This window comes from Staurois parvus, unplaced genomic scaffold (genome assembly GCF_062004578.1).
Source record: "Staurois parvus isolate SC_StPar_1 unplaced genomic scaffold, SC_StPar_1.0 ptg001200l, whole genome shotgun sequence".
NCBI lineage: Eukaryota > Metazoa > Chordata > Amphibia > Anura > Ranidae > Staurois > Staurois parvus.
Window position 1 is genome coordinate 1,716,212 of NW_028318996.1, and position 26,673 is coordinate 1,742,884.

Genomic DNA, 26,673 nt, shown 5'->3' on the forward strand with positions numbered 1-26,673 from the left:
GAGCTCAGTTAGTCTCTGATCCCATGGAGAGAGCAGATCAGTGTGAGGAACGCTGAAAGCGAGGTTTGGATTGATTATCTAAATAAAGACAATAAAGCTTCCCTTCTGGAGTGGATGGAAAGGTTTAATATTAATCTTGTACAGGTTAATGGTCAGAGGAAATATGGTGGCCCTCCTACAGACTGGGTTGGAGAAGCTCCACTTTGGACAGAAATATTTATCAACAATCTCCCTCAAGAAATCCAGGAAGATAAGTGAATTACACTTTTTCAGACTGCTGGAACATTGTATGAGCTTTGACTTATGATGATGTAGCACTACCCCCTCAGGAGCTGCTGAAGGTTTGGGTCCCCCTATAGTCCTGCATTGCCAGGCAACACACATTTTTCACAGACTTGCATTCCATAGACAGTAAACAGTCCTTGAGCTTGGTTTTTAAGTTTTATTAGGGGTACTGACCTTGGATGGGGTTGAGGGATTCATGGGATGCCTAAGGAACAGTAAACTGAGGACAACTTCCTGGCATCTACAGTATATATATATATATATATATATATATATATATAGAGCCATGGTCAAAAATATTGGCACCCCTGCATTTCTGTCAGATAATGCACCACATCGCCTGTTTCAATTACAAATGTTTAGGCATTCTCATATTTATTTCTTTTGTTTGTATTGGAATGACACAAAAAATTGGAGAAGCAAAAAGCCAAATCTGACACTTTCAATGCAAAACTCCCAAAATGCACTAGACAAAATGATTGACACCTTCCCAAAACTGTAAGAAATAATTGCATTCCAAGTTTGTGATACTCCTGTAATTTGTAATGAAACTCACCTTTATCAATTAACAGATCCTAATGTTCCTGTGTCCACTGTGTGCAACAATGTCAAGAATGTTGCACACAATCTGACAGTAATCCAGGGAGCTCCTATCTTCTTGTTGGAGCTGACAACGCTGCCTCTGCTGCACTGATATCTCAAACATTGTTGTCAGCTCTGTTGAGTTCTCCCCTGCTGGACTACAGAACACCCCATTCCACATTTGCATAGCATAAAGGGAAGGTGTTGTACAGTTCAACAGAGGACAACTAGGCTGATAAACAGGAAGTTAGGAGCACACTGGATTTCTGGTAGGATCATTTGGGTAATTTTTCTGTGTTTTTTGAGGAATAAAACATGGGCAAATGTGCCTGCATTGCAGAGATGTACTAAATCTGTCAAGGCTTTATTTTGGATTGCAAATATTGAAATGTACAGTACATTGCCTACTAAAACAAATTTATTCTACCTCATGTTTAATCACAGTACTGTCAGCTGAGTGTCTGAAATGTGCTTACAGTGAGTCACACTAATAATATCAATCTGCATGCAGTAATGCATACATATAAAAATGATGAGATTTTGAGCTTTAGGTACACTTATCAGAAGACAGCGGATAGCCAAGACCCCCTACAGGTGCTATTTCATTCCAAGATGGATCCAGGCCAACCTAAACTCTATCATGTAGATAAATTCCATTCCAGGAACTTTATGGATACTTATTTTGCCAATAAACCTGGATTAGCCTTTGAAGAGGAAGGTTTAAAACTACCCATGGAGAAACTTCATTATTTTTTCAAGTTTGGTATGTATGCCTAACAACATTTAAGAAAACCTTTTATTAGACTAATTTAGCCTTAGTTGGGAAGGTGGGGGATGAGCTATGTAGAAAAAGAGACCATTGTGTTACCCTGTGTAAAAATAATTGCACTATACATAACCACCACCACTATAGTTATTTCACATCTAAGGTAATGTTTTCTTTGCTTCCCCATTCATGCATTTATATCATCCCATAAGTATTTACAATTTATAGTATGTTGGGTGTCCATAGAGGGTGGACCTGTGTGTACACCAGAGAGACCAACGAGCATTATTTTTCAATGATTCCTGTAAGAAACCCAACTGCAGGCCAAACCACCTAAAATGGAAAATATAATGGTATAGGGCAGTGGTCTCCAAATTGTGTGCCCTTGGGGCACTATTCCTCTCACTGGTATGAGACATTAGTCTGCCAGCTGACACCAACAATGGGGCACCATTTCTTCCACTAACACCAATAATGGAGCACTGTTCCTCCCCCTAATACCAAATGTGGAGATGTTTACATCCACTGATGCCAAGAAAATTTACACTGCCGCTGGCCACAGCCTGGCGCCCCCACAGTCTGAAAAACAGTAAACCGGCCCTTTGTTTAGAAAGTGTTTGGTATAGAGTGAATTTAAACTGATGGTTTATTTTTACATGTAGATAATCTTTACTTTAATAATTAACATCTAATACATGACAAAAGGAATTGGAAAGTACTAAGGGTTTTATAAGGAAAGAACACACCAGTAGATCTTGTTTTCAGGCTCAGTTCTGTTTGAATAAAATCTCAGATGGAGCTCTCCAATAAGTAATGACTGGGTAAGATGGATAGGGTGTTGACTGATCTCATATTTTGGATGGAGTTTCCAATTTGTGGTCTCATCTCAACTGTAAGAATTTTTTCTTCGCAGGTCTCCAGAGAACTGGTTCCTTAGATCTGCTTTCAATCATGTAGGGTTATAAATATAGAGGGGAAAGCACCAAACTGGCTGTGCTATGTCGACAAGTGTTTGTTTTTATCGTATGTCCAATTCAATAAAAGGCGAACAGATCTCGGGGATTGCAAGGGACCCCTTCATCTGGGCTGGATGCATGATCATATACTGTATTTAGAAATTGATAAGTAATAAAATAACAAAACTAGCTAACTAGCGAACTTCATTTAAAAAGTGAAGGACCTCTCATTATCGCCCTCCCCCAGCCTGTAACTGAGTTGTAGGTTTTTTGGGAGTAGGGGAAGCAAGTACCGTTTTTGTTAGTACCCGCTCAATCTCCCTTAACCCTTGCCTAGCCAAGGATGACATGGAGTGAATCAGGGCAAATCTTTGTGAAAACATTGATAAATTGACCCCTAAGTAACGCTTTAAAATAATTTTGCTTTTAGCTAACATCAAAGGAGACATGTTGATTGATATCAGCCTCGGTTCTGCCTTTTACCACCTTTATTCAGCTTGCGAATATTTCAAAGAAATCATCCTCCTGAAATTCAATGACCACTGCATCTTAGAGCTGAAAAAATGGCTGCACAATCGTACTGGAGCTTTTGACTGGCTGCACACCTTATTATTTGTTGTAGAGAAGGAAGGAAAGAGGTTGAGTATTTTTTTAATCATCTCATTGCTGTAAATGTTTTTAATTTAATGGGGGTGTATAGTGTTTCTTTTATATATTTTTTGTTTAAAAGTGAGGTAAATATAAATTTTGTTTATGAATATTTTATCTTTCCATAAAGCAGGTGAAGTTGTAGGGTCCTGTGTACATTTACCAAACCAATCATATCTTCGTTGATGGAGATACCGAGCTGTTTGTGGAGCACAATATCTAAAGTTGATATTCAGACACATCATTGACTTAGTCAATTGCCTGGCCTCACACGTACTCACAAGATTCTAAATGTGCAGAAAAGTCTCAAAAAAACAAAGCCATACAGTAGTTCACAGTCCTTTCAAACCACTTTTTTCTTTATTTTTTGTATAAGTAAACAAATACCATCTGCTCATTAGGGGCTTTAGATTGGTCGGATTGGAGGTTGCGGTGGGGTTGGAGATTGCAGTGGGGAAGGGTGTGTCTGTTGGAGGCAGAGAAAAAGCAATACACTGAATTGTCCAGTGATGAGCTGTGCAGGAGGGCATTCAGAACATGCCTTAGCCATTGGAGGAATGGGAGGCTGTACTCTCAACACAGCCAGAAAACTAACCATGCTGGGAAGGATGAACTTCTATGCCTAGAGTGGTCAGTTTAAATAGGAAAGCAGGGGGACAAGCAGGATCGCCAGGTATTTCACACAAAGGAAGAACTACAAAGAGAATAGGATAGATTTTAACACACGTACACAGTGCAACATACACATATCAGGAATATGAAATGTTGGGGTAACATGCACTTTAACTCAAGCCACAAAATGTGATTCATTAGGTCATCATGCTTGTTTGTCATTCATTCTAAATTTCTAAATTTCAGTGGCCAATCTGAAGAGAAGGAAAAGCAGCTGAAAGCGACAATTAAACATGTGATGAAATGTTACATTGATAAAGAAAACATTGTTGACCCCCTTAAATTACAGTTAGCTGACTGCCTCTTCATTGGAGTAGTCCTGGATGCCATCAGCAAAGATGAAGACGACTACATCAGAAACCTCAAAAAGTTCACCACACTGCTAAAGCCTGGAGGACTCTTAGTGTATTTTGGGTTGCTGAACGCGACGTATTTCACAGTTGGCAGTGAAAAATTTCATATTCTCAATTATGAAGAGAGTTTCCTGAGAAAAGCTCTTGAAGGAGAAGGGTATGACATCAGCCATTGGGACATTCAACCTAGGAAAGCAGAAAGTGACCTGATTGATTTTAGAGCAGTCATCTTTGTCACAGCCCATAAGAAGCAGTAGATGAGCACAGAAAACAAAACAATATATTACTGTAGTTATAGGTGTATAATGGGTGATTTGTTATAGGCATAACATTTTAGGCGCTGAGCTTCTTGGGGTCATTTTCAGCATCATGTATTTTGAGCATAAAGCTTCAGTTTAGTATGGGGGACATTTCAGCATCAGATTTATGGTATTATATTGCTTATGTTGTTGCACAGTTAGTAGGGTTGAACAGAGTGATTTCAGAACCTGATCTCAAAATTATTGATTTTACAAATGGTGCAAGAACAGATCCAGGATAGCTGAAAGAAGCCCCTGTAATCCTCAGGAGCCACTTCAAGCCTATTGTGCCCTTAAAAGCCACTACCCTCTGTACTTACCTCCGTGGGTGATTAGCTGCTGGTGGCCACGCAGCCAGTGGAGCGGTCGAGGGATTTTAAAGCCTAGCTGTTCTCCCTCTTCTGTCTGAAGTAGTTTTCGGACAGATCACAGCAGTGATCTATGCCAACACTGACCAGTCAGAATCACTCTGTCCGCTGTACCGGCTGCGTGAGCACTGACAGCTCATCACCCATAAATGTAAGCATGGCCAAGACTGAGGGGGGGAGTGTGCAATGTTAGTTCATCTGTGTTAGTTTTAAAAGAACGTACACCTTCCAAAAAGTTCAACTTTTGTCTCAGTCCTCAGAATATTTGCCTAAAAGTCTTGGGGATAATCAAGATGTATTTCGGCAAATGTGAGATGAGACTTTGTGTTCTTTTTGGTCCCCCATGGATGCCATTTTGCCAAGTCTGTTTCTTATCGTTAAGTCATGAACACTGATCATAACTGAGGCAAGTGAGACCTGCAGTTCTTTAAATGTTGTTACAGGTTCTTTTTTGACCTCCTGGAGTCATCGTTGTGCTTTTGGAGTAGTTTTAGTAGGCAGGCAGGCTACTCCTGGGAAGGTTCACTCCTGTTCCAAGTTTTCTCCATTTGTGGATATTGGCAGTAATCCGGCCTGGGTGTGGCAACTGAAATTTAACTCAGATTTCAAAATAATGGGGTTAATCATAGTTCATTCATGATTTAGTGGGGGTGTGTTGTGGAGGGGTGGAAATTACTTTTCACAGAGGGCCAGGCAGGTTTGGACAGCTTTTTTCCCTTAATACATGAAATCATCATTTAAAAATTGCATTTTGTATTTACTTGGGTTATCTTTGTGTAATGTTAAAATTTGTTTGGTGATCTGAATCATTTAAGTGTGGCAAATATGAAAAAAAAAATCTTGAAGGGAGCATATACATTTTCACAGCACTGTATATATACAGTATGGCTTTTCTTTCAGAACCAAGTATAATTTTGTGGTGAAGTAATTTATATAGACTTTGTTAATGATTACAAGAAAAGCAGTAAAATAAATCCTCTGCAGCCATCAGTAATAGACCCCCCAGCAACAATCTATTCCCACCCCCAGCAACAACAGATTTCCACTGCCAGCAGCAATAGATTCTCTCCAGCAACAATAGAACCACCCAAGCAACAATAGAACCCCAAAACAAATTACCAACAGCAACAGGTCCCAGAAGACTACGGGTCATTCACAAAGCGCAGCGCTTCTCACGCATGTGCAGTGGGCACCCGGCTGTGAAGCCGCAAGCTGTCACAGCCGGGTGCCCACACTAAAGATGCTGGCGCCAGGGAGTGAAGACGGCCGGTGAAACCAGAGGTGGTGAGGACACTGCTGGACCGAGGGACAGGTAAGTGGCTGTATTTTAAAAGTCAACAGCTACAGTTTTTGTAGCTGCTGACTTTTTTTTTTCAGCTGGAACTCCGCTTTAAACAAAGCCTTGTTGAACTTGTATGCTGGTAGAAGGATTTCTGCACTCAGACAATAAGTGAACAAACTACATTTCCCAGAAGAGCTGGCAAAGGGACAGGAGCGTATATATTGAGAAGCCTTTACATGAAGAACGTAGATGGTGTGAGTACATTGTTAATATAGTAACATTGTATTGCTCTGGTCACAGGAGTAGAAAAAAAAACGCAAAAAATAAAAAAAAGTTTAAAAATGATTATTTTTTTTACATACTGTCGCCAGTCAGTGCCCTTGATCACCACCGCACTAGTTATATAATGATGCTGTACTGCATTGGTGACATTATGTTAAAAAAAAAATTGTGAACATTTTTTTTTTCATTTCTTCATTTTCCACAAAATTATGATAAAAAAAAATGACAATTTCAAAAAACTTGGCATGCCTCTTACTAAATACCTCAGACTGTCTACTTTCCAAAAAGTGGTCATTTGGGGGGGTATTTGTGCTGTCCTAGCATTTTGGGCCTCAAGAAATCAGAGGCAGTCAGTACATTTTTAGATACTGTATATACCATGGTCTGTGGACTCTATAACTTTCCTACCACCAAAATAATAAAAACTGATTTGGGTTATGTAGCAGAATACATTTTGGCCTAAATTTGTGTAGGAAGATGATTTATTTGCAAAATAACAGAAACAAAGAAAAATACATTTTTTTTTTATAGAGCAAAAAATAAAAAACACACAGTGGTGATTAAATACCACCAAAATAAATCTCTATTTGTGTGAAAAAATATAAAAATATTAGATGGGTACAGTGTTGCATGACCACGCAATCATCATTCAAAGTGCGACAATGCTGAAAGGTGAAAATTGGCCTGGGCAGGAAGGGGGTAAAAGTGCCCAATAGGCAAGTGGTTAAAGTGGTTGTACACCTCAGAGTCATTGCTGATGGGTTTTCCTAACAGCAAGAGAAAAATGGTGACTGTGATTGACAGTCTCAGCTCTGTTCCTGTGCGCTGTGTGAAGTGGGTAGGGGTGTCCTTTCCCTCCAATCAGCTCTCAGAGCTCTCCTAACTCATGCAACTTTAGTTCTCTGCCACCTGCTTTCAAAACTGAGAGTCCCTGTGTAAATTCTGTACTTTGGACAGATTGGAGGAGAGTATGCTATAGATAAACAGGTACAACTTATGTAAGAGGATTTGTTTCAGCTCTCTTTATCACCTGAGAAAAGACAAAAACATTCTATAAATATGTCAAACGTAAAGAGGTGAGGACAAAACAAGAAGGCTCCCTGGAAGATGAATCATTTGGTCACAAATGAAATGGACAAGACTAACATATTAAATACAATTTTTTCTGCAGCTTTTACACAAAAAAAGAAGGATTTATTAGAAGGAATAGTAATACCAATGGGAGGGACGTACTCTTGTGGTTGTCAAAAATGAGTCCAAAGCAAACTTGAAAACATAAACACATCACCAAACCCTGACCGCTCAGATAGTCTGAAGAAGGACCTACTGAGCATGCTCCGAAATGCATTACCGCCCCCTTCAACTCCTACATCCGACTCTGCTTTCCAAGCCTCATTTTGATGCACAGGCACATCCTGGGCTCTACCTCCTGATCCTATAGACAGAGTTTGCTGCTGGACGGCTGGATGTTCCAACTGGATCTTATTACACCACATGATGAGTCTTTTAAACTATTTATCTTGTAAGTGCAATTTATCTATTGTTTATTAAAAAATTGTCAATACACTTAGAGGCACCTTCCTCTCTTTTTTATGTTACCGTGGTGGTGTATGCCTTCTAAAGGTTTACAGCACCGGGATTGCGGGCTCACTCTCCAGTAGATGCATGGTCTTTTCCACCAAAATTTGTTGCAGAGTCGTTTCTTTTCATTCCTTTGGACTTTTTATTTCTTTGGACTTTCACGTTTTAGTTTCATTTATGTTGGGTTGGACTTTATGTTTTTCTTGGTTTTTATGATTTTATGCTTTTTGAGCAGCGCAACACTATACATTAATTTATAAGTTGCTATATTGTACACTATATTTCCAAAAGTATTGGGCCACCTCTCCAAATCATTGGATTCAGGTGTTCCAACCATCTCCATAGCCACAGGTGTATAAAATCAAGCACCAAGGCATGCAGACTGCTTCTACAAACATTTGTGAAAGAATGGGTCGCTCTCAGGAGCTCAGTGAATCCAAGCGTGGTAGTTTGCCACCTGTGCAATAAGTCTCTCTGTGAAATTTCCTTGATACTATATATTCCGCAGTCAAATTTTAGTTGTAATATAACAAAGTGGAAGCAACTGGGAACAACAGCAACTCAGCCACGAAGAATGACAGAGCGGGTGTCAGGGACCATCGCGACGCATGGTCTACACATGCGTAGGTGTCTGTCAAGACATGCAGGCAGCAGGGCACTAGGACCCAGGAGCACCCGTCGTCTATGACAGTACTGGGCAGGCACTAGGACCTAGGCTGCCCCTGCCAGGTGCAGGGCGGGCTACTTAAACCAGCCCTGAACAGACACTTGTTGCCAAATGGTCTTTGCGTATCCTGTTGCCTGTGTAGTGAATACTCTGATCTGGATTGTCTGACCTTGTTGCCTTCTCCTGTCCTAACCCCTTGGCTTGCCTGACTCTGCTCCTGGATGCTCCCTTATAGATCTGATCTTCTGGTATTGACCCTGCATGTGACCCGACTATCCTTTGCCTATCGTCTTGTACCACACCGACCCGCTAGTTACCGACACGGCCTGTTTGATCTTGCTCATCCATCCATCCCTCAGGGATCCCCGGGCTCCCTCACATCAGACTCTTAACCCACAGGAGCCTCTGGCAGACTTCTCTACCTCTGGTAGAGATACCCGGTAGCTGCGACCTGGTCCCGGAGCACTCCAAGTCCATCCCCACCATCAGGGGCCCTGGTGAACAAGTGCTCTGGTACTTAGACTCCGCACTCTGGGGACGCTCTATCAGGGGACTGATAGAGGTGCTGTCAGGTGGTCCATTACAGCGGGGTCAGCACATGCTGAAATGCACAGTGCGCAGAAGTCGCCCACTGTCTGCACAGTCAATAGCTAAAGACCTCCAAACTTCACGTGGCCTTCAGATTAGCACAACAACAGTGTGTAGAGAGTTTCATGGAATGGGTTTCTATGGCCGGGCAGCTGCATCCAAGCCTTACATCACCAAGTGTAATGCAAAGCGTCAGATGAAGTGGTGTAAAGCACGGGTAAAAGCGGATAAGGGGTGGGAGTTTAGTGGTACAAAATAAAAGTGATTAACTGAAGCATATCATCTACTTGCGGATGATAAAACGTATTGTAAACTATCTAGTGACCCTTTACCTTGCTACCAACAGGCCTTGAACCTTTTAGTGGATAAAGCCTTTACAGATGGGGTGCTGGACAAAAAGGAGAAGCAATTTCTATTGCCCCCACATGTGCAACACCCCATAATTTTATCACTTGCCAAAAGTTTACAAATCCCTAGTTAACCCTCCTGGCCAGCCCATTGGGGTGAGTACTGTAGCTTTCTCAGCGGATTGTCACAATATATACATTTTTTTCTCCAGCCCATTGTGTCACATTTGCCCTCTTATATCCGTGACTCAGGGCATGTTATAGAATTGATGAAACCTCACTCATGGGATAAGCATTAGATGTGGTATCTCTATATACTTCAATACCCCACCAAGTTGGTCTGATGTCATTATGTTCTTTCTTGTCCAAAGATTCATCTATGAGCTCTAGACAACCTTAGTTTTTGGTAGACAGCACAAGATTCTGGTTACAGCACAACTATTTTTTGTTTGCTGATGAATTCTACCTGAAAACCCTTGGCACTGCTATGGGTGCTAATTTTGCCCCGGAGTATGCTAGTATTGCTATGGGTTATTGGGAGGAGAAGTATGTCTGGGGAAAAAATCCCTTTGCCCAATATCTTACCTTTTATGCCAGATACATAGATGATATCATCATCATTTGGTGTGGTTCCCTGGGCGACTTCTCCTCCTTTGTTTCCCATTGCAATAATAATTCTTTGTGTTTTACCTTCACTTCGGTTTTTGATCCAAGTAAATTGGTCTTTCTAAATTTGGAACTCATGCTTGATGGTACAAATAATGTGACTAGTAATTATAGTAAATCCATGGCAGGAAATTCTTATCTACGTTACAGTAGTTGTCACTATCCAGCCTGGCGAAACAATATTCATTAGGGTCAGTTCCATCGCCTGAGACGTAATTGTTCCAAGGTAGAGGATTCTCTCAAACAAAGTGAAACCTTAATAAAAAAATTCTGAAAAGGGATTTTCAGATACCTTGATTTCAGATGCATATGCTAAACATTTATTTGTCTTACCGAAAAAGAAGAAACCACCCACCAACAGTTGTAATACAGTTAGATTTTTTATTGGCTTTAATAATAAATACAAGGCAATTTCAGGCATCATCCACAAACATTGGAATATACTAAAAGTGGACCTAGAACTTAGAAACATGTAAAAAAACAAGCACCCTTTCAGATATATGTTCTTTCTTTGATAGTAGAACAGGAATTTTCCAATGTCGCAAAAGGGAAAGTTTAACCTGTCAGTCCATTCACCATAGACGATCCAGCTTCTTGGACAGTAAGGGGAACAAATTCAAGATTAAACAATTTATCACTTGCTGTTCCGAATTTGTTATTTATACTCTACGTTGCCCATGTAAACTGTTATATGTTGGTTGCAGTAAACATACATTACGTAAACAGGTTGGTGAACATCGCCAACTTATTGTAGACGACAATGACCAACATAGTGTTCCATGCCATTTTCTCCTTTGGCATAATAAAGATTTCAAATTAACTAGCTGCCGACCGCAGATAGCCGAATGACGGCAGCACTGCGGCCGGCCAGTTCTGGGTGGACATCATATGACGTCCTCCCAGAACGCACTCTCCTGCGCGCCCCAGGGGGCGCGCACCCGGCGATCTGCGTGATCGCTGTGTCCTACGGACACAGCTGATCACGTGATGTGGTAAAAGGCCAATGACAGCGGCCTTTTACCACGTGATCAGCGGTGTCCAATGACACGCTGATCAGAGGGAAATGCAAGTGCCGGTTCTCGGCTGCACTTTCTTCACGCTGTCAGATCGTGAGGAAAGTACTGTCGAGAACGGGCAGTTGTCAGAGCGGGGATCGGCACCGATCATCAGGGCACTGATGATCAGTGCCCTGATGATCGGTGCCCAGCAGTGCCACCCGCCAAGTTCCGCCCAGCAGTGCGCCCACTAGCTCCGCCCACCCGTGCCCAGCAGTGCACCCACCTGTGCCACTCTGCAGTGCCACCTACCTGTGCCCAGAAGTGCCACCTACCTGTGCCCAGCAGTGCCACCCACCTGTGCCCACCCACCTGTGCCCACCAGTGCCACCCACCTGTGCCCACCCACCAGTGCCGCCCACCAGTGCCACCCACCAGTGCAGCCCAGCAGTGCTGCCAGTCAGTGCCACCAGTCAGTGCCCAAGGGTTGTGCCAGTCAGTGCCGCCAGTCAGTGCCCAGCAGTGATGCCAGTCAGTGCCGTCTATCAGTACCCATAATCAGTGTCACCTATCAGTGCCGCCTATCCGTGACACCTCATTAGTGCTGTCTATCAGTGCCGCCTATCCGTGCCACCTCATTAGTACTGCCTATCAGTGCCCTTTAGTGCTGCCTATCAGTGCCCATCAGTGCCGCCTATCAGTGCCCATCAGTGCTGCCTCATCAACGCACATCAGTGAAGGAGAAAAAATACCTGTTTGAAAAATTTTATAAAAGAAACAAAAAAACTTATTTTTTTTCAAATTTGTTGCACTTGTTTTATTTATAGAGCAAAAAGTAAAGTGCCCAGTGGCGATTAAATACCACCAAAAGAAAGCTCTATTTGTGAGAAAAAAATGATCAAAATTTCATATGGGTACAATGTTGCATGACCGCGCAATTGTCAATCAAAGTGCGGCAGCGCTGAAAGCTGAAAATTGGCCTGGTAAATAAGGGGGTATAAGTGCCTGGTAGGCAAGTGGTTAATGGAGGTTTTGGCGATTGAATGCATTAATGACACGTCTTTGACTTTGAACAAAAGATTTTCCCTTTTTTGTAGAACGGAAACTTTATGGATATTTAAGGTGGAACCATGACACCTAATGGGTTAAACAAGGACCCAGAAGTACATTGTATAATGTAACTTTAATTGAAATTAGTTACCTATCTGATTGACGTAATATAAAATACAATCTGAGACCTGTTTGATAGGTTCCCATTGTTATACCGTATTTTCCGGCGTATAAGACGACTTTTCAACCCATGAAAATCTTCTGAAAAGTCGGGGGTCATCTTATACGCCGGTATACGGCGAGCCGGTGTCAGGGCGGCACTTTTTCGAGGCGCGGCCCCCCTCCTCCTCCTCCAACAGACACTAAGTACAGGGGTGGGCAGAGGGGCTGCTGTACCTTACCTGGCTCCGGTCCAGGTCCCACGACGATCTGGTCCAGGAAGCGCGGCGGCTCCTTCTTTCAGTTCGGCCGCTCGATGGTCGCGTGGCCGCTCGGCTCCGCCTCCTCACCGGTGATTGGGCGCCAGCACTGGAAAGGCACACAGGCGACCAATCACCGGCGAGGAGGTGGAGCCGAGCGGCCCCGCGAAAATCAAGCGGCCGAACTGAAAGAAGGAGCAGCCGTTCCTCTCCCCCACTGACACCAACGATGGGGCACTATTCCTCCTCCCCACTGACACCAACGATGGGGCACTGTTCCTCCCCCACTGACACCAACGATGGGGCACTGTTCCTCCCCCACTGACACCAACGATGGGGCACTATTCCTCCTCCCCACTGACACAAACGATGGGGCACTATTCTCCCCACTGACACCAACGATGGGGCACTATTCCTCCCCCACTGACACCAACGATGGGGCACTAGTCCTCCTCCCCACTGACACCAACGATGGGGCACTATTCCTCCTCCCCACTGACACCAGCGATGGGGCACTATTCCTCCTCCCCACTGACACCAACAATGGGGCACTATTCCTCTTCCCCACTGACACCAACGATGGGGCACTATTCCTCTTCCCCACTGACACCAACGATGGGGCACTATTCCTCCTCCCCACTGACACCAACGATGGGGCACTATTCCTCTTGCCCACTGACACCAACGATGGGGCACTATTCCTCTTCCCCACTGACACCAACGATGGGGCACTATTCTCCCCACTGATACCAACGATGGGGCGCTATTCCTTCCACTGATACCAACGATGGGGCGCTATTCCTCCCACTGACACCAATGATGGGGTGATATTCCTCCCACTGACACCAATGATGGAGCACTATTCCTCTCACTGACACTAATGATGGGACACTATTCCTCCCACTGACACTAATGATGGGACACTATTCCTCCCACTGACACCAATGATGGGGCACGATTCTTCCCACTGACACCAATGATGGGGCACGATTCTTCCCACTGACACTAATGATGGGGCACTATTCCTCCCACTGACTAATGATGGGGCACTATTCCTCCCACTGACACTAATGATGGGACACTATTCCTCATACACTGACACTAATGATGGGGCACCATCATTGGTGTCAGTGGGAGGAATAGTGTCCCATCATTGGTATCAGTGGGAGGAATAGTGCCCCATCATTGGTGTCAGTGGATGAAATAGTGCCCCATCATTGGTGTCAGTGGGAGGAGTAGTGCCTCATCATTGGTATCAGTGGGAAGAATCCTGCCCCATCATTGGTGTCAGTGGGAGGAATAGCACCCCATCATTGGAATACCATACTGAAATAGCATACCATATTGAAATCAAATCTGATGTTTTTTCATTTTTATTTGGTGTGTGTTGGAAGAGGGGTAGTCTTATACGGCGAGTATAGCTCAAACCCTATATTTTAACAGGAAAAGTAGGGGGTCGTCTTATACACCCAGTCGTCTTATACGCCGGAAAATACGGTATTTTTTTCTAGAATATGCTGATATGTTACATATTGAACCTACTTTTTCTTCTTCTTCCTCTTTTTCTTTTTAATTAGGTATGAATTGTTTTATTTTTTGGCCATTTTCTCAGATTTTTTATTCTTCACTAATTGACATGAGAAATAGATCATATTGTTTATATTATGCACTAATGTCCCTTCTCAGTGTAGACAGGACATGTAAAAAATGTTTTTGGTCATATTTATTAATTTTTACTATATGCTTTTTGTCCTCTTGGATCAGTAATTTTGTTGTGACCAAATTTCTTTTAAATTGCATCAATCATCTGTAATAGTATTTTTATTTAATTTATAGTGGTGAATTATAGGACTGGTTTATATGGGCATTAGGTGTATATGCTAAATCTCAGAACGGGGGTGTGCATACCCAATAACCAAAAACCAAAGGAAATGGAACCATGTGCTTTTGTAAACCACACGGTGGGGTGCACTATTGAATTATGATTTAATACTCCTGACAAAGCTCCATTATAGGAGCGAAACATGTTGAGTTTAATTGTTGTCTTTTTGATTTGGGAGCACCTTTCTGAGCACTTTTATTGATATATTTTATAGGATGGAGATCAAACAGCTCTACCTACCTCTTTGGTACCCATAGGAAATGTGTGTTTACTGGGATGCTCATTCAATGTGCATTCTGGAAAAAGCCAACACTAGTTATGAGGTTGGGGTAGCTCATGAGATATAGCAATTAGAGCTAGAAGTCTACTTCCCCCCTCCCCTTTAGAGTCAGCTTGCCAGAGATAGCTTCCAGTTTGGGACCTAGGTGATCATTGCCTCTTTCAATAATGAGTGGACTCAGATGTATCAATCATATCTTATCATTCTGACAAGATCTGGTGAGTAATTTTTCCACTCTTTAAAAGTGTTGGTAGTCACCAGTCTGGAGGTACTGGCATATAGTCCTCAGATTATGGTGTCTTTTTAATGTTAGGCAAAGATACATTTTCACCTGAAGCACTTGGGAGGATTATTTGGTATTGCTGGTTTGTAGCATCATACTCAAAATGACTTGAGGCTGTAATTGATGCTAAAGGTGCTTCAACAAAGTATTGGGCAAAGGCTGTGAATACTTATGTACGTCTTTTTTTTTCATTATATAATTTTTATTAAATTGCAAAGATTTCAAAACAAACTTCTTTCACGTTGTCATTATGGGGTATTGTTTGTAGAATGTTGAGGAAAAAAATGAATTTAATCTATTTTGGAATAAGGCTGTAACTAGAGATGAGCGAAGTATTCAAAAATTCGATTCGGCTGATTCGGCGAATTCGAGGAATAAATTCGATTCGATGCGAATATATTCGCTGCGAATTTAACTTATAAAAAGGGTGTTTCTAGGCTTCAGAGAGCCTTTATATTAGTGCAGAACACTGTACCCTTAATTTAAATGCCCTTGGAGTCTGCTGGGGAAGAGAAATAATACTGTCAGTCAGTATGACATGCAGATGAGTGCCGTCGATCTTAGAATCACCGCACACTTCACTCATTTGGGCAGTCACGGGGCCAAAACCAGAGTGTGGAGCCACAGTGTGGCGGTGGAGGCAGCAGCAATGGGAGGCCATACAGCACCCTATGACAAAATGGAACCCACCAGCAGTGTGAGGAGACCTGAAAGTGGCACATGGCAGAGTGTGGCGATGGAGACAGCAGCAATGGGAGGCCGTACAGGGACCCATGAGACACTCTGGACCTGGCAGCAGCATGAGGAGTCGGTACGGGGGCCCATGGCAGATTACGGGCCTGGCAGCAGCAATGGGAGGCCGTAATCTGCCAGCACCCTATGACAAAATGGAACCCACCAGCAGTGTGAGGAGACCTGAAAGTGGCACATGGCAGAGTGTGGCGATGGAGACAGCAGCAATAGGAGGCCGTACAGGGACCCATGAGACACTCTGGACCTGGCAGCAGCATGAGGAGGCGGTACAGGGGCCCATGACAGATTACGGGCCTGGCAGCAGCACGAGGAGTCGGTACGGGGGCCCATGGCAGATTACGGGCCTGGCAGCAGCAATGGGAGGCCGGTAATCTGCCAGCACCCTATGACAAAATGGAACCCACCAGCAGTGTGAGGAGACCTGAAAGTGGCACATGGCAGAGTGTGGCGATGGAGACAGCAGCAATGGGAGGCCGTACAGGGACCCATGACACACTCTGGACCTGGCAGCAGCATGAGGAGGCGGTACAGGGGCCCATGGCAGATTACGGGCCTGGCAGCAGCAATGGGAGGCCCGTAATCTGCCAGCACCCTATGACAAAATGGAACCCACCAGCAGTGTGAGGAGACCTGAAAGTGGCACATGGCAGAGTGTGGCGATGGAGACAGCAGCAATGGGAGGCCGTACAGGGACCCATGACACACTCTGGACCTGGCAGCAGCAAGAGGAGGCGGTACAGGGGCCCATGGCAGAGTGGCGAAGCGTAAGCAGCTTAAATTGAAGGCCATACAGAGGCCTATGTTAAAAATAATAACATGTTTGGGGAATGATTCATGGCGGATTTAGTCAGTTGTGTCAGGAACTGGTGGTTTGAAATCCAGACTAATCCACGCCTGATTCATTTTCACAAACGTGAGTCTCTCCACACTTTGGGTGGACAGTCGTGTCCTCCGCGGAGTTACAATACCTCCTGCCGCACTAAACACGCGCTCCGATGCCACGCTACTGGCTGGGCATGACAGCCTTTCAAGGGCAAATTCAGCTAGTTGGGGCCAAAGGTCAAGTTTCGTTGCCCAGTAGTCAAGGGGATTGTCTACCTCGGTTGGCAGGGTGCTGTCCAAGTAGGCCCGAGCCTGTTGTTTGAGGTCCTGCTCCAGGTCCACCTGATGCTGCTGCGGCTGGTTAGTAGTTTCCTCACTGCGCTGGTGAAGAAAGCTACTCATCATCGACTGCAGACTGAGGCAGCTGCTGCTGGTGGAGCTGCCACTGCTCCTACCACCCCACCCCTCCCCTGCTGCCATGGCAGCGGAACGCGAGCGCACAGGGCCCACAGTGTCTGAGGATGGACGTTGGCGCAGAAAGGCAGAGACCAACTGACTACATAGGTGGTTTTTATAGTACGTTATTTTGGCCTCCCTCTCAGCAGGTGTGAAAAAGGCCACCATTTTTGAACGGTAGCGAGGGTCCAACAAGGTGGACAGCCAAAAGTCATCCCTCTGTCTGATGGTTATTATTCGGCTGTCGCTACACAAGCAACCGAGCATGCTATGGGCCATTTGTGCCAAGGAATGCGAGGGACTCCCTGCCTCCATCTCCACAGCATACTGCCACGGTGCGTCTGGGTCCTCTGTCTCCTCCTCCTCCTCTACCAGATGCTCCTGCTCCTCCACTCCTGTCCGCTGAGTGGAAAAACCACCCATTTCACTCAATAATTCCTGAGCACCAATGTCCTCCTCTACCTCCTCCTCTTCTTCCTGTCCTGCCCCCACAGGGGTCATGTGGCGTTGAGATCTGTGCGCCACGTCTACCGCACCCTGACCAGCCATTGTTAACAGCATTTGTTCCAGGACGTGCAACAGAGGAATGACGTCGTTCATCCTATAGTCCTGCCGACTCACGAATAGCGTGGCCTCCTCAAAGGGCCTGAGCAAGCGGCAGGTGTCACGCATGAGCTGCCAATGGCTGACATCTAAGTTACACAGGGGAGTACCTTTATCCGCTTGTAACATCAGGAAATCGGTGATGGCCTTTCGCTGTTCGTAAAGGCGGTCTAACATATGTAGGGTTGAATTCCACCTTGTTGCAACGTCACAGCATGAGGAGTCGGTACGGGGGCCCATGGCAGATTATGGGCCTGGCAGCAGCAATGGGAGGCCCGTAATCTGCCAGCACCCTATGACAAAATGGAACACACCAGCAGTGTGAGGAGACCTGAAAGTGGCACATGGCAGAGTGTGGCGATGGAGGCAGCAGCAATGGGAGGCCGTACAGGGACCCATGACAGATTACGGGCCTGGCAGCAGCATGAGAAGGCGGTACAGGGGCCCATGACAGATTACGGGCCTGGCAGCAGCAATAGGAGGCCCGTAATCTGCCAGCACCCTATGACAAAATGGAACCCACCAGCAGTGTGAGGAGACCTGAAAGTGGCACATGGCAGAGTGTGGCGATGGAGACAGCAGCAATGGGAGGCCGTACAGGGACCCATGAGAGACTCTGGACCTGGCAGCAGCATGAGGAGGCGGTACGGGGGCCCATGACAGATTACGGGCCTGGCAGCAGCAATGGGAGGCCCGTAATCTGCCAGCACCCTATGACAAAATGGAACCCACCAGCAGTGTGAGGAGACCTGAAAGTGTCACATGGCAGAGTGTGGCGATGGAGACAGCAGCAATGGGAGGCCGTACAGGGACCCATGAGAGACTCTGGACCTGGCAGCAGCATGAGGAGGCGGTACAGGGGCCCATGACAGATTACGGGCCTGGCAGCAGCAATGGGAGGCCCGTAATCTGCCAGCACCCTATGACAAAATGGAACCCACCAGCAGTGTGAGGAGACCTGAAAGTGGCACATGGCAGAGTGTGGCGATGGAGACAGCAGCAATAGGAGGCCGTACAGGGACCCATGAGAGACTCTGGACCTGGCAGTAGCATGAGGAGGCGGTACGGGGGCCCATGGCAGATTACGGGCCTGGCAGCAGCAATGGGAGGCCCGTAATCTGCCAGCACCCTATGACAAAATGGAACCCACCAGCAGTGTGAGGAGACCTGAAAGTGGCACATGGCAGAGTGTGGCGATGGAGACAGCAGCAATGGGAGGCCGTACAGGGACCCATGACAGATTACGGGCCTGGCAGCAGCATGAGGAGGCGGTACAGGGGCCCATGACAGATTACGGGCCTGGCAGCAGCAATAGGAGGCCCGTAATCTGCCAGCACCCTATGACAAAATGGAACCCACCAGCAGTGTGAGGAGACCTGAAAGTGGCACATGGCAGAGTGTGGCGATGGAGACAGCAGCAATGGGAGGCCGTACAGGGACCCATGACAGATTACGGGCCTGGCAGCAGAATGAGGAGGCGGTACAGGGGCCCATGACAGATTACGGGCCTAGCAGCAGCAATGGGAGGCCCGTAATCTGCCAGCACCCTATGACAAAATGGAACCCACCAGCAGTGTGAGGAGACCTGAAAGTGGCACATGGCAGAGTGTGGCGATGGAGACAGCAGCAATGGGAGGCCGTAAAGGGACCCATGAGAGACTCTGGACCTGGCAGCAGCATGAGGAGGCGGTATGGGGGCCCATGGCAGATTACGGGCCTGGCAGCAGCAATGGGAGGCCCGTAATCTGCCAGCACCCTATGACAAAATGGAACCCACCAGCAGTGTGAGGAGACCTGAAAGTGGCACATGGCAGAGTGTGGCGATGGAGACAGCAGCAATGGGAGGCCGTACAGGGACCCATGAGAGACTCTGGACCTGGCAGCAGCATGAGGAGGCGGTACGGGGGCCCATGACAGATTACGGGCCTGGCAGCAGCAATGGGAGGCCCGTAATCTGCCAGCACCCTATGACAAAATGGAACCCAACAGCAGTGTGAGGAGACCTGAAAGTGGCACATGGCAGAGTGTGGCGATGGAGACAGCAGCAATGGGAGGCTGTACAGGGACCCATGAGAGACTCTGGACCTGGCAGCAGCATGAGGAGGTGGTACGGGGGCCCATGGCAGATTACGGGCCTGGCAGCAGCAATGGGAGGCCCGTAATCTGCCAGCACCCTATGACAAAATGGAACCCAACAGCAGTGTGAGGAGACCTGAAAGTGGCACATGGCAGAGTGTGGCGATGGAGACAGCAGCAATGGGAGGCCGTACAGGGACCCATGAGAGACTCTGGACCTGGCAGCAGCATGAGGAGGCGGTACGGGGGCCCATGGCAGATTACGGGCCTGGCAGCAGCAATGGGAGGCCCGTAATCTGCCAGCACCCTATGACAAAATGGAACCCACCAGCAGTGTGAGGAGACCTGAAAGTGGCACATGGCAGAGTGTGGCGATGGAGACAGCAGCAATGGGAGGCCGTACAGGGACCCATGAGAGACTCTGGACCTGGCAGCAGCATGAGGAGGCGGTACGGGGGCCCATGGCAGATTACGGGCCTGGCAGCAGCAATGGGAGGCCCGTAATCTGCCAGCACCCTATGACAAAATGGAACCCACCAGCAGTGTGAGGAGACCTGAAAGTGGCACATGGCAGAGTGTGGAGATGGAGACAGCAGCAATGGGAGGCCGTACAGGGACCCATGAGAGACTCTGGACCTGGCAGCAGCATGAGGAGGCGGTACGGGGGCCCATGACAGATTACGGGCCTGGCAGCAGCAATGTGAGGCCCGTAATCTGCCAGCACCCTATGACAAAATGGAACCCACCTGCAGTGTGAGGAGACCTGAAAGTGGCACATGGCAGAGTGTGGCGATGGAGACAGCAGCAATGGGAGGCCGTACAGGGACCCATGAGAGACTCTGGACCTGGCAGTAGCATGAGGAGGCGGTACGGGGGCCCATGGCAGATTACGGGCCTGGCAGCAGCAATGGGAGGCCCGTAATCTGCCAGCACCCTATGACAAAATGGAACCCACCAGCAGTGTGAGGAGACCTGAAAGTGGCACATGGCAGAGTGTGGCGATGGAGACAGCAGCAATGGGAGGCCGTACAGGGACCCATGACAGATTACGGGCCTGGCAGCAGCATGAGGAGGCGGTACAGGGGCCCATGACAGATTACGGGCCTGGCAGCAGCAATGGGAGGCCCGTAATCTGCCAGCACCCTATGACAAAATGGAACCCACCAGCAGTGTGAGGAGACCTGAAAGTGGCACATGGCAGAGTGTGGCGATGGAGACAGCAGCAATGGGAGGCCGTACAGGGACCCATGACAGATTACGGGCCTGGCAGCAGAATGAGGAGGCGGTACAGGGGCCCATGACAGATTACGGGCCTAGCAGCAGCAATGGGAGGCCCGTAATCTGCCAGCACCCTATGACAAAATGGAACCCACCAGCAGTGTGAGGAGACCTGAAAGTGGCACATGGCAGAGTGTGGCGATGGAGACAGCAGCAATGGGAGGCCGTACAGGGACCCATGAGAGACTCTGGACCTGGCAGCAGCATGAGGAGGCGGTACAGGGGCCCATGGCAGATTACGGGCCTGGCAGCAGCAATGGGAGGCCCGTAATCTGCCAGCACCCTATGACAAAATGGAACCCACCAGCAGTGTGAGGAGACCTGAAAGTGGCACATGGCAGAGTGTGGCGATGGAGACAGTAGCAATGGGAGGCCGTACAGGGACCCATGAGAGACTCTGGACCTGGCAGCAGCATGAAGAGGCGGTATGGGGGCCCATGGCAGATTACGGGCCTGGCAGCAGCAATGGGAGGCCCGTAATCTGCCAGCACCCTATGACAAAATGGAACCCACCAGCAGTGTGAGGAGACCTGAAAGTGGCACATGGCAGAGTGTGGCGATGGAGACAGCAGCAATGGGAGGCCGTACAGGGACCCATGAGAGACTCTGGACCTGGCAGCAGCATGAGGAGGCGGTACGGGGGCCCATGACAGATTACGGGCCTGGCAGCAGCAATGGGAGGCCCGTAATCTGCCAGCACCCTATGACAAAATGGAACCCACCAGCAGTGTGAGGAGACCTGAAAGTGGCACATGGCAGAGTGTGGCGATGGAGACAGCAGCAATGGGAGGCCGTACAGGGACCCATGACACACTCTGGACCTGGCAGCAGCATGAGGAGGCGGTACGGGGGCCCATGGCAGATTACGGGCCTGGCAGCAGCAATGGGAGGCCCGTAATCTGCCAGCACCCTATGACAAAATGGAACCCACCAGCAGTGTGAGGAGACTTGAAAGTGGCACATGGCAGAGTTAACATGTTTGGGGCATGATTCATGGCGGATTTAGTCAGTTGTGTCAGGAACTGGTGGTTTGAAATCCAGACTAATCCACGCCTGATTCATTTTCACAAACGTGAGTCTCTCCACACTTTGGGTGGACAGTCGTGTCCTCCGCGGAGTTACAATACCTCCTGCCGCACTAAACACGTGCTCCGATGCCACGCTACTGGCCGGGCATGACAGCCTTTCAAGGGCAAATTCAGCTAGTTGGGGCCAAAGGTCAAGTTTCGTTGCCCAGTAGTCAAGGGGATTGTCTACCTCGGTTGGCAGGGTGCTGTCCAAGTAGGCCCAAGCCTGTTGTTTGAGGTCCTGCTCCAGGTCCACCTGATGCTGCTGCTGCTGCGGCTGGTTAGTAGTTTCCTCACTGCGCTGGTGAAGAAAGCTACTCATCATCGACTGCAGACTGAGGCAGCCGCTGCTGGTGGAGCTGCCACTGCTCCTACCACCCCACCCCTCCCCTGCTGCCATGGCAGCGGAACGCGAGCGCACAGGGCCCACAGTGTCTGAGGATGGACGTTGGTGCAGAAAGGCAGAGACCAACTGACTACATAGGTGGTTTTTATAGTACGTTATTTTGGCCTCCCTCTCAGCAGGTGTGAAAAAGGCCACCATTTTTGAATGGTAGCGAGGGTCCAACAAGGTGGACAGCCAAAAGTCATCCCTCTGTCTGATGGTTATTATTCGGCTGTCGCTACGCAAGCAACCGAGCATGCTATGGGCCATTTGTGCCAAGGAATGCGAGGGACTCCCTGCCTCCATCTCCACAGCATACTGCCACGGTGCGTCTGGGTCCTCTGTCTTCTCCTCCTCCTCTACCAGATGCTCCTGCTCCTCCACTCCTGTCCGCTGAGTGGAAAAACCACCCATTTCACTCAATAATTCCTGAGCACCAATGTCCTCCTCTACCTCCTCCTCTTCTTCCTGTCCTGCCCCCACAGGGGTCATGTGGCGTTGAGATCTGTGCGCCACGTCTACCGCACCCTGACCAGCCATTGTTAACAGCATTTGTTCCAGGACGTGCAACAGAGGAATGACGTCGTTCATCCCATAGTCCTGCCGACTCACGAATAGCGTGGCCTCCTCAAAGGGCCTGAGCAAGCGGCAGGTGTCACGCATGAGCTGCCAATGGCTGACATCTAAGTTACACAGGGGAGTACCTTTATCCGCTTGTAACATCAGGAAATCGGTGATGGCCTTTCGCTGTTCGTAAAGGCGGTCTAACATATGTAGGGTTGAATTCCACCTTGTTGCAACGTCGCAGATCAGGCGATGCTGTGGAATTCCGTTCTGCCGCTGCAGCTCAAGGAGGGTGTGCTTTGCGGTGTAGGAATGGCTGAAATGCATGCAAAGTTTACGTGACATTTTAAGGATGTCTTGCAGTGGGATGGTGGATTTTAGGAACCGCTTGACAACCAGATTGAGCACGTGAGCCATGCATGGCGCATGGCACAACCTTCCTTGACGCAGAGCAGACACCATGTTCTTTCCGTTGTCGGTCAACATGGTTGCGATTTTCAGTTTGCGCGGAGACAGCCATCTGTCGATTTCTCTGTTCATTACACTCAGAAGTTCCTCCCCTGTGTGACTACGTTCGCCAAGGCATACCAGGTGCAGCACAGCGTGACACCGTTGCGCCCTGCACATGTGATATGCTGGTCGGGTAATGGGACTTGGCACGGGGGTGGCGGCTGAGGACACGGCGGAAGAAGAGGTGGTAGAGGCGGACATCTTTGCTGGACCAAGGACGTGCAAACGTGGAGGCAAAAGCGGCGTGACCTTTCCAAGTTGCTGGTGCGGCTGTTCCGGCACCACGTTCACCCAGTGGGCCGTAAATGACATGTACTGTCCCTGACCGTAGTTACAGCTCCACACGTCGGCGCTGCCGTGCACTTTGGCAGAGACCGACATGCTCAAAGACTGGCCCACCATCTCTTCTACATGTGAATGCAGGGCTGGCACTGCCTTTTTGGCAAAGAAATGACGGCTTGGCACTCTCCACCGCGGCTCGGCACAAGCCATCATTTCTCGGAAAGGTGCTGAGTCCACCACTTGGAAAGGGAGGGACTGCAGCACCAGCAACTTGGACAGGAGGACGTTCAGCTTCTGCACCGTCGGGTGCGTGCTTGCAAACTGTTGTCTCTTGGAAACGGATTCCAAGAAAGACTGCTGACGGAATCCGTGAAGAGGAGTAGCAGGAGAAGGAGCATCTGAACGAGCGGAAGATGGCAACGAGCGACAACTCCCCTCAGCAGAGGTGTTGGAGCCTTGACTGGCTGATAGAGGGCGATTGACGTCGGGTGACGGAGCAAGTAACGGAGCGGGTGATGGAGCGGGGGCTGGGGCAGGCAGAACCGCCGTATCTTTATCACGGTTTTCCCAGGCCACCGAATGGCGACGCTGCATATGCTGACGCAACGCTGTAGTCCCAACATGGGCCCCCTGGCCACGCTTGACTTTCTGGCCACATAGTCGACATACGGCTACGTTTACTTCCTCGGGCGGCTTGACGAAAAATTGCCACACCGCCGAGTAGGAAACTTTGCCCCCGCTACTCCTCACTGGCTGACTGCTACTTCCTCCGTGCACACCGGCACCACTACTGGCTGTGGTGGTAGGCTGCAGTGGAGCTGGTGCTCTACTCCGTGGCCGTTTGCCTCCACTGACACTGCTGCGACCCTGCTGCCTCCTGGGCAACCCACCGACTGTTTTGCTCGCTGCCAAGCTACCACCCTCTTCTCCTGATGATGCGGAAGAAATAGCCTGATGACGACGAGGCTGCCAAGTGCGATCAGCCTCATCATCATCAATTAGGGTCTCCGCCTCACTACTAGCCCCCTCGGCTGCGTGTGGGTCAGGAGACAGACCTGTATCTAGACCGGCTACCGAGCCACTCTCCTCGCCAGTACTTCTTCGCCTGGCTGCTGAAGAGGCGGATGTCTCCCCCCGTTCCTGACCGCCCTCTGTTAGCTCTTCCTCACTGTACAGTGGGGCTGAGCCCACAGCATGCGATACTTCGCTTGGTGAGGGAACACCAAAGGACAGGGGCAGGTAGAGGACACGTGATTTCAGTGGGCTTGCTCCCGGGCCATGCCAACTAACGGTTGTGTCTGACGTACCCACCGACCGTTGGCTGTAGGTGTCAGAGGTGACCTGGGAAGAGGAAGATGACCGAGCCAACCAATCGATGACGGCAGGGTTGTCGGTGGAGACACGACCGCTGGATGACACCGGGAGCACTGGCCTCTGGCTGCGACTAGTGCTGCCTCGACCCCTTCCTCTGCTGCCACGTCTGCTCGCTCCTAAAACATGGCCTCCTCTGACACTCCTCTGCGTGTTGTCTGACATACTCTTTAATTCAACGATTCTGTGTCCCTGAGTAACGATTCTGTGTTCCTGAGTAACAGTTCTGTGTCCCTGAGTAACAATTCTGTGTCCCTGAGTAACAGTTCTGTGTCCCTGAGTAACAATTCTGTGTCCCTGAGTAACAATTCTGTGTCCCTGAGTAACAATTCTGTGTCCCTCAGTAACAATTCTGTGTCCCTCAGTAACAATTCTGTGTCTGTCCCTGAGTAACAATTCTGTGTCCCTCAGTAACAATTCTGTGTCCCTCAGTAACAATTCTGTGTCCCTCAGTAACAATTCTGTGTCTGTCCCTCAGTAACAATTCTGTGTCCCTCAGTAACAATTCTGTGTCCCTCAGTAACAATTCTGTGTCTGTCCCTGAGTAACAATTCTGTGTCCCTGAGTAACAGTTCTGTGTCCCTGAGTAACAATTCTGTGTCCCTGAGTAACAGTTCTGTGTCCCTGAGTAACAATTCTGTGCCCCTGAGTAACAATTCTGTGTCCCTCAGTAACAATTCTGTGTCCCTCAGTAACAATTCTGTGTCCCTCAGTAACAATTCTGTGTCTGTCCCTGAGTAACAATTCTGTGTCCCTCAGTAACAATTCTGTGTCCCTCAGTAACAATTCTGTGTCCCTCAGTAACAATTCTGTGTCTGTCCCTGAGTAACAATTCTGTGTCCCTGAGTAACAGTTCTGTGTCCCTGAGTAACAATTCTGTGTCCCTGAGTAACAGTTCTGTGTCCCTCAGTAACAATTCTGTGTCCCTGAGTAACAATTCTATGTCCCTGAGTAACAATTCTGTGTCCCTCAGTAACAATTCTGTGTCCCTCAGTAACAATTCTGTGTCTTTCCCTGAGTAACAATTCTGTGTCCCTCAGTAACAATTCTGTGTCCCTCAGTAACAATTCTGTGTCCCTCAGTAACAATTCTCTGTCCCTCAGTAACAATTCTGTGTCCCTCAGTAACAATTCTGTGTCCCTCAGTAGCAATTCTGTGTCTGTCCCTGAGTAACAATTCTGTGTCCATGAGTAACAGTTCTGTGTCCCTGAGTAACAATTTTGTGTCCCTGAGTAACAGTTCTGTGTCCCTCAGT

At 47.9% G+C, this 26,673-nt stretch overlaps 1 protein-coding gene across 1 annotated transcript; it reads left to right on the forward strand.

The window, feature by feature from the left end:
* The first annotated feature begins 1,408 nt into the window (after positions 1 to 1,408).
* On the forward strand, positions 1,409 to 8,063 carry LOC149438264 (indolethylamine N-methyltransferase-like). Its single transcript, XM_089660070.1, has 3 exons — positions 1,409 to 1,630; positions 3,020 to 3,227; positions 4,096 to 8,063. Exons 1-3 carry the CDS (start codon positions 1,480 to 1,482, stop codon positions 4,517 to 4,519), a joined length of 783 nt encoding a protein of 260 aa, XP_089516196.1. The 5' UTR covers positions 1,409 to 1,479; the 3' UTR covers positions 4,520 to 8,063.
* Positions 8,064 to 26,673: the final 18,610 nt, after the last annotated feature.

Bases quoted from the DNA above. Each gene is read 5' to 3' on its own strand.
- LOC149438264 (XM_089660070.1), top strand. From the start codon at position 1,480: ATGGATCCAGGCCAACCTAAACTCTATCATGTAGATAAATTCCATTCC. The intron at 1,631-3,019 runs GTATGTATGCCT...TTTTGCTTTTAG, and splicing joins TCATTATTTTTTCAAGTTTG to CTAACATCAAAGGAGACATG. The intron at 3,228-4,095 runs GTTGAGTATTTT...TCTAAATTTCAG, and splicing joins GTAGAGAAGGAAGGAAAGAG to TGGCCAATCTGAAGAGAAGG.